The sequence below is a fragment of the Thunnus maccoyii genome, chromosome 11 (assembly GCF_910596095.1).
Source record: "Thunnus maccoyii chromosome 11, fThuMac1.1, whole genome shotgun sequence".
In the NCBI taxonomy this organism is placed as follows: domain Eukaryota; kingdom Metazoa; phylum Chordata; class Actinopteri; order Scombriformes; family Scombridae; genus Thunnus; species Thunnus maccoyii.
Genome location: NC_056543.1, coordinates 21,318,104 through 21,328,455, shown reverse-complemented (window position 1 = coordinate 21,328,455; position 10,352 = coordinate 21,318,104). Strand labels below are relative to the sequence as shown.

The window sequence follows — 10,352 nt, the reverse complement described above, 5'->3', positions numbered from 1 at the left end:
CTTCATCATCATTATCGTCATCATCGTCGTGGCTGCGCAGCGCTGCACAAACATCGCGTCATTGTGGCCACGCCCCGTAACAGACGACGTCTCCGCCGCAAAAAATGGGGAGAGGGGGAGTACAAAAAATGCTGTTAAATAAAATAACAATGGTTATGTGTATTTTGCAGGTGTACATCATAAATATATGTACAAATATAAATAATGTCACAGAAACGTAAACTTGAACTGATATTCGACGCCAGACAAGTGTGTGTAATTTAGCATTTGTAACGCCCCCCCTATTCACGATGTGGTATCGTCCTTTAAACCTCGCTGGGTTTGCCAGAGGGAGGCCGGATTATCAGCGAACGACGGAGAGAGGTGGCCGTGAACGGGTTAACTGTGGGATGGTGTCCGATAACCATTAAATACCCCGACGTTTTGATAGAAAACAAGCTCCTGCTAAAATCTCAGTGTTGCCAATACGCGTTTCATAAGTTGAGCCATGTCAACCCCGGCTAGAAGGAGACTTATGAGAGATTTTAAACGGTGAGTTAATGGTCGACGCCGATAACGTTCGCTATGATTTGTCAAAAACAGCTAACATTAGCTTCGTATAGCTAACCAGTAGTTTATTAACATAGAGCTGTTTTTTGGTAATTTCCACAGTAAAAACTTACATTAATTTAAACGTCGTGCAGTTCCTCTTGTGTTTTCACAAACCTGGAACATGTTAGTGAAATGGCGTTACTCACCTGTAGTTAAGAGGCTAACAGCGCTAACCGATACCTGTTAGCAGGTTAGCCGGCTGGTTTACTTTAACGCTATAAGGCTTCTAGCTTACAAGCTAACATTTAAATGTCCATGAAAAGTGACCAGTTGGCAAATTTATCCTTTGTCAAAACACAGTTAATGCAACGTAGCGAACATTAGTAAGTTTAAGCTTATAGTTTCTGCAACATGAACGTAACATACTGTACGTTGTTAACCAACATAGTAATTTGAACTGACTACGGTAAGTACTAAAGTAAATCGACTTTGGTAACGTTAGGTGTAAGGTTAGGAATTATCAGCATATTTAATGAGATGCAACATCACAGTGTGTTATACTGTAATCTCAGACGAAAACAACATAATTTCATGGCAGAAGCCTCAATGTAGCTCAATTACTCGGGCTGTAGTTTCTGAAGTGAGCATCAAACTGTCCTGTTCTGTTTTTAACAGCTGCAGAACACTTTGTCCAAATATGATCTTTAGTTTTTCTTTTTTTTTTTTCAATGCCAGTATCCCATCTAATTGAATTTGGTTACTTCAGGGTCCTCAAACATGTTTTCATCCCGCAGTTAATGGTCAAGAGCTTCAGATCTCTTAATTGCAGCTGGTCATTAGCTTTTGTCTTGCATGTCATGGGTTTTGGGCAAGTCTTTCCAGATGGACGGCCGATTTAGGCCAGTGTGGGAAATGTATGCAATCTAGAACTGAGTTTTGAAGTCATGATATGTGTTTCTCAATGTAAACCACTGAAACCTTGCACAAACTTCTATAATTCACGAGTCTTTATAGAGAGTAAGGCCAGTAGTGATTGTGAAACAGACAGTGTCAGAAGTGGCTAGATGTGTGTCCTGCTTGCTGCAGACGGTGTACGAGATTAACATTTTAGTCTTGACCTTGTAACAGCAGTGTTCCTATTTAGTCAGCGGGGGTCACTATGAAAGAGGAGAAGTATTGTGCAACCAACTACCATGCTGAGAGGCTTAATTTCTCTAACTTTATTACCTATTGGATGCTGATTCTGGGGTAATGTTAACCTTAGTTACAAGACAAATACTCAAATTATATAGCAGCTTCTATAAACTTAAAAAATGTACTACTATATCTTTTCCCATTGCTCTTCCTCAATTCAAAGTTAGTTAGCACTTACAGCTGCCACATGTTGAGGCTACCTGTAGTTGGTAATGACAATGTACTGTACATCTCAGCTGATAAAACTTTTAAGATGTTGCACAGCAGATAATAGTAAATCAAAACGCCAGTATTTACATGGTTCATGGCACTGACTTGATTTGATTTACAGAGACAGTTGCTTAGTTGCTATGTTTGAAGCAGAAGGCTGATTTTCTTTTGTGAAAATACTACTCTTAACAATGGTTAAAAGTGTAAATGGCATAACCAAGGTAGGAAATAAGTCTTTTATTTTTTAGTGTGGCAGTGGAGTCTGTTTACTCTAGCCTGAAGTACCTGCCACCAATCACTTTGGCGACTAGCTGTGTGTATTTGAAATATTAAATTTGGCTGTGGCTAAATGTTGGAAGAGGAAAGTGGATTATCTGACTCAGCACTGGCAGAAGAAATCTAGTTTCCTGTCTTAACATGTGCATTATTGAGTTTCCATTAAACCTTCTTTGTTATTTGGTTATGAAGGCTACAAGAGGATCCTCCAGCTGGTGTCAGTGGTGCCCCATCTGAAAACAACATCATGGTGTGGAATGCTGTCATTTTTGGGTAAGACTTTGATAGATTGATGGATATATTTTTCCTCCCCAAATACACAATCTTGAGAGTTGGAGTGTGAAATGAATAACAAAATATCTTTTTTTTCCCTCCAACATCACAGCCCTGAAGGAACTCCCTTTGAAGATGGTGAGTATTTCACCTTGTTCATGACTTAGTAAGGAATAATGTTACTATATTGCATGTGAAACATGTCTAATAAAGTAACTTTATCACACCCTAACCTCATGTTTTTAATATGTTCACATAGATTCCAGTTTCCATACTACTCATTTATCATTTGTTTTTCTGTTGGGTATTTATCTTACAGTGATACTGAACCAAAAGTCTAATCTAAGTTTATCATATAAAATACACCAATAAACTTAAATAATATGAAATACATAAATATTCCTCAGTAACTAATATCCTGTGTAAAGCTAAGCTGCTATTTTTTCTCTTTTCTTTTAAAGAGTATCCCTCAATAGTTAAAATTAAAAATAATAATAATAAAAAAAAGGTGTGTAACAACAACTTTCCCTGCTTATAGTTGTGTGTGTTCAGGTTAGGACAAGTCACTGCTCTAGTACACTATTTCTGCCTTGAAACATGCTACACCACAAACATACGGTCACATTTAATGGCACATAAATAAATGTCTTTGTGTCTTGTCTTTGTTCCAGGTACTTTTAAACTCATTGTAGAGTTCACAGAAGAATACCCCAACAAACCCCCCACAGTACGATTTGTGTCAAAGATGTTTCATCCAAATGGTAGGAATATTGTCTTATTCTCTGGCACGTTATAGAGTTGTTATTTGTGAGCAAGATATAATTGTGTTTTTATCCACAGTCTATGCAGATGGAAGTATATGTTTGGACATCTTACAGAATCGTTGGAGTCCCACTTACGATGTGTCCTCTATTCTTACATCCATCCAGGTAGGAAATGACAATGAATAGAGATTATAAAAGTGTGGCTAAGCCTTATTTTACATTTTTGTTTTCTTTATACTACAAGTGGCAAAAACACATTTAGATTCACAATATCGAACTTTAAAAAGCAAATTATATCCTCAACATTGAGAAGCTGAAACTGTAAAGCAGTAAATTGAAATTATTTTTATGTTAGACTACTAATTGACCCTCTGCAGTGTAACACCAATAGAAAATTGTACAAAATCATTGTTAGTCTGTTTATCTGGGGAAGGGAAATGTTTGAATTGTAAGGTTAAAAAGACAAATATTTGTAAAAATACAGTATGCTCATGCCAAGATTTGCAAATATGTAAATTGTAAATTAAGACATTGAAATTAAAACATTTGTTGAATTGGACTGTTGAAAAGAGATTATTCTGTGGGTCATATTTATATTTTTAAAGAAAAGTGTTTGCTGCTAAATTTTTTAAATTATATTCACAAAGTCAGACATTTGGTGACAAAATGTCTAATGAATCTTAAACTCTGGTTAGAGTGAATGCACTTGAAATCAGGTGACAGTTGGAACATTTTGAAGGCATGTGACTGAGTAGATGAATGGATTGATGCAAGTTGGTTATTTTCTACTAAAACAACCTTACCTTCAGTATTTATCTTTTTTTTTTTTTCCTCAGTCCTTGCTTGATGAACCAAATCCCAACAGTCCAGCCAACAGTCAGGCAGCTCAGCTCTACCAGGAGAACAAGCGGGAGTACGAGAAGCGTGTGTCTGCCATCGTAGAACAAAGCTGGAGAGACAGTTGACCTGGCAATCCTGATAGCTGCTCTCTCCATTGTTAAGCTGTGTGTGCTGCAAGTTTTAGTGGAGAACCTCTTAATTTTTGGCCCCCTCACCTTTTTTGATTTTAAGCTTTTATGCACTTTACCTTCAACTTCCCTTCATAGAATGTTTTTTTTTTTCTTGCCCGCCGAGAGGGATTTATTTTTTATATTCTACCCCCCTTTTCCAGCCCATCGGGGGATTTGTGCTGAATCTTGCCTTTATGTTTTGTCAGTCTGGACTTGTGGGCCATTACCCCAAATCTTTGGTGTGCTCTAACTTTCTATAATAACTCCCCATGACTAATTATGTTAAATGTCTTGGAGGGTTTCTAAATGAAGTCATGGGTCCTTTTCTGTTGTGCCCTTGATCTGTTGTGTCAGTTTGTTTTCACAAGGCTGTCTGAGCTCCAGTGGGATCATCCTACTTTTCCCTGGGAGAATGAGCAGTCTGAGCATCATGGACTATAACTAAATCAGAGATCTTTACACCGTGTCTTTGCTGTGCTGTGAACTCTGTTACATGCATGACAGAAAGAGTGTATTCATGTTCCTGTTCAGTACTCATGTATATAAACTACCTGCAACTGAATATATGTACAGATTTTGCACTGGTTGTCCCCCATGTCATTTTTTCAGCACTTGTAAATAAAAAAAAAGGCTAAATCAGTCTTATTTGGGAAGTTCTTTATTGTAACTGCAAATGTAATATTTGACCTAAACATACTTTTCTTGCTTTGATAGAAGTAAATACCTAGGCTGCTTTGTTTAGTTAATGTAGAGCTGATATTCCAAGAAGACCCACAAATTATGGCACTGCTCATTAAGTAAACTGGTTTTGTATACAAATGTGAGCATCTATCCACTAAAAAAACATTTAACATTGTTGTGTAACATTGGAGGTAAATCTTTGCTATATCAACAGTGATACACAGGGCAAATTGATCATACATGAAAACAGTCTTGGAGGGGAAAGATAAGACAGGTAACTGCATGCTGTCCAGGACTGCAGTTATTTCCTGCAACATCTCGCCACAGTGTCAATATTAAAACAGGCTGAAATGTCACCAATAAGGTTGTATAATTTAAAAGTTATAGCAACTAAATTCAATATACAGCTCTCAGATTACTTTCACTCTTACAATGAAATCTTTTATGGACAATTCATTATGATTTCATTAAATACTCTGGACTCATCTACATAACTATATAGTGCACTATATTTACTGTCCGACATTTTTTTTGGTGGACAAATTTTGAGTGAAATTTCTGCACCATAATGTGCGCTCAAACATTCCTGCAATGTAACAAAAAAAATAGTGTACACAGCATCTACACTACTCTCTGCTAACAAGCCCATAATGCATTTTATAGATGTAAAAATTGTAGTGTGATACCACACCTGTCAGTGATGATTTACTGCTCACTATAGAGTAAACTACTGAGTGTCTGTTATTTAGTGAGTAAATGTGCCTGTCAGAATCTTGTATGAGGTCATTAAAACCATAAAATTCTTGTTAAGACATGTTTTATTAGTTAATTGGGCATGTATAATTGGAGTGGATGATGTTGCGTGCATGACAAAAACAAAGGGGATGTAAGTGCAGGACAGCTGCTTACAAACATGCAGGTTGTACAGTTACATGTCCGTTCTTTACAAATTCTTCTGACTGTCAGCTATGTAGCAGTTACAAAAATAACTATTTACAAGGTCACTCTGATCAATTCATCACTCTTTTTAAACAGCCATAACAGTAAATGGAAACAAAGACGAGACACAAAATAAAAATTTTGAGCAATAGTGTTCATTGGGCCAGGCGGAACGAGCTACCTGTTGTATGCCCTCTCCTTCTTAGCCCTCTCCAAGGCCTTGTCCATGGTCTTCTCATTCTCTCCCCTACACTTGGGGCAAAACCACTTTCCCTTGGGCTTATGATGAAGCCCGACACAGGAGAAATGAAACCACTCAATAGGACATTCATCATTATCACAGCCAATCATCTCGCCATAGGACACCTGCTCGCACAGACAGTACGTTGGCTCATCTGGGTCAATGGGCAGGTCTGGCGGTGACACTTCTCTCTCAGACTTTCCTTTTGACCTTTTCTTCTTCTTAGAAGACGTTTTGGCCCTCTTTTCCCGAGAGGCCCCCACTCCGACATCGTCGGCTGGATCCAGACCCCCGTAACTTTCTCTGTTTTCCCCGTTTTTCTGTCGTCTCGAGCGTTTCCCTCCACCCTTGTCTCCACCGCCTGAGCCTGGGGTGACCTCATCGCGCTTCTTGTCATGGTGGCCGGTTTTGCCTGGAGTTATGGTGGCCGATGATGATGATGACGACATCATGGATGCTGCGGTGGTTGCCATAGATGTTGCTATGGGAACATGGCTCTCTGGGAGTTCTTGAGAGGAAAGGAGAAGTTCTGAATGCCAATCTATCTGACGCGTTCGGTTCTCAACCAACTCCACCTGAAACAAAGAACGTTCATATTTTGTTATAAAAAGGTCTGTCTGCTGTTTGAGTATATGTGGATGACTAAATACTTGAAACTTATTTAGTGTGGCCGTAGGGCTTCAATTACTTGAGGCATGCTACTTGTTAAACCAGTTGTATGTTGTAACATTTCACATTATGCAACGAGCTGAGGGGTGCAGTAACAATCACTAGACTTTGACAAACCAAATATATGTCAAAGGGGAAGGTTAAATATGCTGTTATGTTCTTAGTGACCCTCTAGTGTGTAGCTATAATAGGCTGATTCAGTGTTTACTACTGGGGTCCTGCAAATGTTCAAATAGGTTTTTCCTGGTAAAGGTTTCAGTGATATTCAAATGGAAAATGCAAAATGGAAAGCCTAATAAACCCCAGTACAAAAAGGCCTTTTAGCATGCCTATATAAACTTTTCTTTTTTTTTTTTTTTTTTTTAAACTACTCCAGTTTAGATTTGGTGAGCAAATATGTTCCGGGAAATCACCGCTCTCTACACCAACAGCTAAACACATTCAGACCTGGAATTTTGCCACTGAGCAGCTGCAGGATGTTCTTTACTTACCATTTGACCTGCAATCTGGATCTTCTCATCTCCAAGCTCTTGACTGCGGATCAGTGCCCTCTGGATGGATAACTGAAGCTTGCGCCTCTGAAGTGAATCGGATTCCTTGCGATACCGTTCATAAGCGTCATCAAGCTCCTTCAAAACATCTGCCCAAGAAGAAGGTAATCAGAAATATTCTCTAAAAAGGTACACACAGGTGAATAAATGTACATTTTAATCTTACTACATGTCATAATGGATAATGTCTTGACTGTATGATGTGTCTATAATGTGAAAATATTCTGAAACTTTAGTAGAGTGAACAAATTGCACTAGGAGGCGCAGGATGACAACACAGAATGTCAATTGCAATCTTACTGATATAAGTTAGCTTTTGTTGGATTCAGAGATGTCAATTTATATGCACTTAGTTAAGGTTAAATTTGTGAGGTTTAGTAAAGCCTGCCAACATGGACCTGCAGAAAAATGTGTCTTTAGTCTCATCAAAGGTGCAGCCTGTATATAGATCAAGCAAGTCTTGCGGTTGGTAGTTATTACAGGAGATGGGACTACTGTGACTACTGGCTGGTAATAAGTCTGTTATGAGACCAACGTGGTAACTGTCATACTAGATCTACAGAGAGAGGTTAAGAGCCTAACAGTGGGCTCAGATATTACTCTCTGTAATGGCTCATAGCAGCTGCATGTATACAGAGTACTATATCATTTGTTAAGTGTTCAGTTGTTAAGCACTTGCTTAAGTAATTAGTAGCTACAAGAGTGCTGCTTTTTGGAATTTAAAACCTGCTGTTGATTAAATATTCATGTATATGAAGGTGCAGTATCCATATCTCCTTAACTGTAAGCTCACATGTGATGCACAACCACACAGGAAGACCAACATTACATTGCTGACCTTGCCTGTTAATCACTATAAAACACTCTCTAGAACACACTTAAAGGTATTTGCAAAATGTTCTTAGTGTAAACACTCTGCCTTTTGCAAGTGTGTTGTGATATTCAGTAACTTCCTAAGAAATAACATCTACTTGTCAGTTTCTCTTAAGAACAAGAAATAAACTAAGCAAACTAAAATGTCACTAGGAAATAAAGTTATATGTAAATATATATATTTGATTGAAGTAGGAAGAAAGACAGAAGTGTGTCTTTACCTTGATACTTGGCATCAATTTCCTTCATGAGAGACACACTCCTCTGCAAATCAAAAGGTAGGGATTCCACCAGGTCCAAATACTCCTCCACATAATTCACGACAACGTGGCCTGGGTCGCCATTGGTCGGGTTCAACATTGCGGATCCGTCTTTCTCACAGGACACTCCGACACCTGCACCTGTTAACAACAAATCATTATGAAAACGTCTATTGTTGCTATAAAGCCATACTGCATCGGACGTCTCCGCTTTATGTTACTGTGCATATCATCTTATGTATTTAAAAGAGTTTGTCGTGTTTTACAGTATGGGTTGCCTGAAATCTGTCCGGAAATCTAAACTATGATGGTCAAAAACGTGAGAGGGGGGAGGGGGCATCTGAACTACAGTCAGCCATTCTGAAAACTGGTACGTGTACTATAAAGCTGCCAGCAGATATGAAGGTGGTTTGGCACCGGACAGAAATAACTCAGTTCATGGCCGATGTAAATAAGAGCCAGCTGACTGCAGATGGAGTACTCGGCATTATTATTGAGCGCACATCTGTGTGTCCTGCAACAACAAAGATAACGTAAAGCAGTAATGATGGCTAACGTTAGCTGGACTGGGTCACTGAGAGGATGTGTGGCAAAGTGATAAACCAACACGCTGACGTCAAATCAACCACAAACAAATTTAGTGCTGAAACTGAGTATTTCTGTAAAAAAGCAGTTGAGCTCCAACATCTAGCTAGTCCTGATTAGCGCGTAAACTACGCTACAGCTAACTCTCTGGTGAGTTAACGTCAACTCCGCAAGTTTTAGGTTAGCTAAAATAATAATAACATGACACTTTAGTTTAACTTGTAACGTCAGCTGGCTTTAATAGTTTTCTGACGACAAGTTAAAAGTTTTATCAAACGACATCACGATGTGACAAACACCAAGATTGACGCAAAAGGGAAACATTGAGCAGCCACTTATTTCACCTACAACTTTACGTTAAACACACAGAGAACACTTTAATCCGAAATTTAACTAACGTTACACAAACACAACAGTCTGAATCATCAGAAACATTGTTCGCACTAATTTTGACACTTTAAACGGGTCTGTAACAGTTAGCTCAATTAGCTCATGTTAGCCGTTAACGCAGCTATAACAATACTGTGCGAAACGTCATGTTCATCACCGAAAAAACAAACATTACAGCAAACGGATCTAGTTGGTAGCTAACTGGTTGCCAGAATAACTTACCTGTGTTGATATTAGTTGTTTTTTCACTATGTAGTATGTATTTGTTCTTGTTGCTAGCGCTAGATCATGTGTAAGGAGTCGGTACCTAGCAGCAGCAGCTAATGCTAACTGGTAGCTAAAGTGCTTGAATAAACGATTGCTGTTGTGCGCATGTGTTGCAGTATGAAGCGCTATAGCAACCACTAACAGTTAAATGGTGAACTAATATAGTAACGCCATTCTCTGCTTTTTTGCACTTTTTTGTGAATATCAACTATGTATTGCCACTCCGTGATACTCAACTAACACCGGGATTCCCATTAATGTGGCACATAAGAGTATATTTTTCAAATCTCAGCACGGATTATAAAGTAAGGTCATTTTTTTTTTCTTGCTATGTAATGTTTATCTTAACACTCGGCACACTCGTCACTTATTTGCACTATTTGAATCCTGTTTACAGTTCACAGAAACGGTTGTGTATATGTCTGAAGATTGTTGTGTTGTTATTCTGTTTAAGTACACTAAACTGGGGTCAACTTCCTTGTATATGAAAACAGACTTGGCCAATAAAGATGATCCTGGTTCTGGACCATTGACTGTGGTAGCAATAGATTTGACCCCAGATGTGTTTCCATGTTGCAGATCAATATTGCCAAACTGAGGCAACACACAGGTGCTACGATGCCACATAGATGGCTTGC

General features: G+C 38.5%; 2 protein-coding genes across 2 annotated transcripts; one reads left to right on the top strand and one right to left on the bottom strand.

Annotated features, from left to right (window-relative positions):
• The first annotated feature begins 325 nt into the window (after positions 1-325).
• On the top strand, positions 326-4,897 carry ube2al (ubiquitin conjugating enzyme E2 A, like). The gene is made up of 6 exons (XM_042426358.1): positions 326-531; positions 2,404-2,484; positions 2,597-2,622; positions 3,156-3,245; positions 3,325-3,413; positions 4,085-4,897. The coding sequence occupies exons 1-6, from the start codon at positions 488-490 to the stop codon at positions 4,211-4,213; spliced, it is 459 nt and encodes a 152-aa protein (XP_042282292.1). The 5' UTR covers positions 326-487; the 3' UTR covers positions 4,214-4,897.
• Positions 4,898-5,739: 842 nt separating this feature from the next.
• On the bottom strand, positions 5,740-9,777 carry ing1 (inhibitor of growth family, member 1). The gene is made up of 4 exons (XM_042426348.1): positions 9,670-9,777; positions 8,434-8,613; positions 7,280-7,428; positions 5,740-6,694 (listed from the first exon to the last, which is right to left on the bottom strand). Exons 2-4 carry the CDS (start codon positions 8,570-8,572, stop codon positions 6,056-6,058), a joined length of 927 nt encoding a protein of 308 aa, XP_042282282.1. The 5' UTR covers positions 8,573-8,613; positions 9,670-9,777; the 3' UTR covers positions 5,740-6,055.
• Positions 9,778-10,352: the final 575 nt, after the last annotated feature.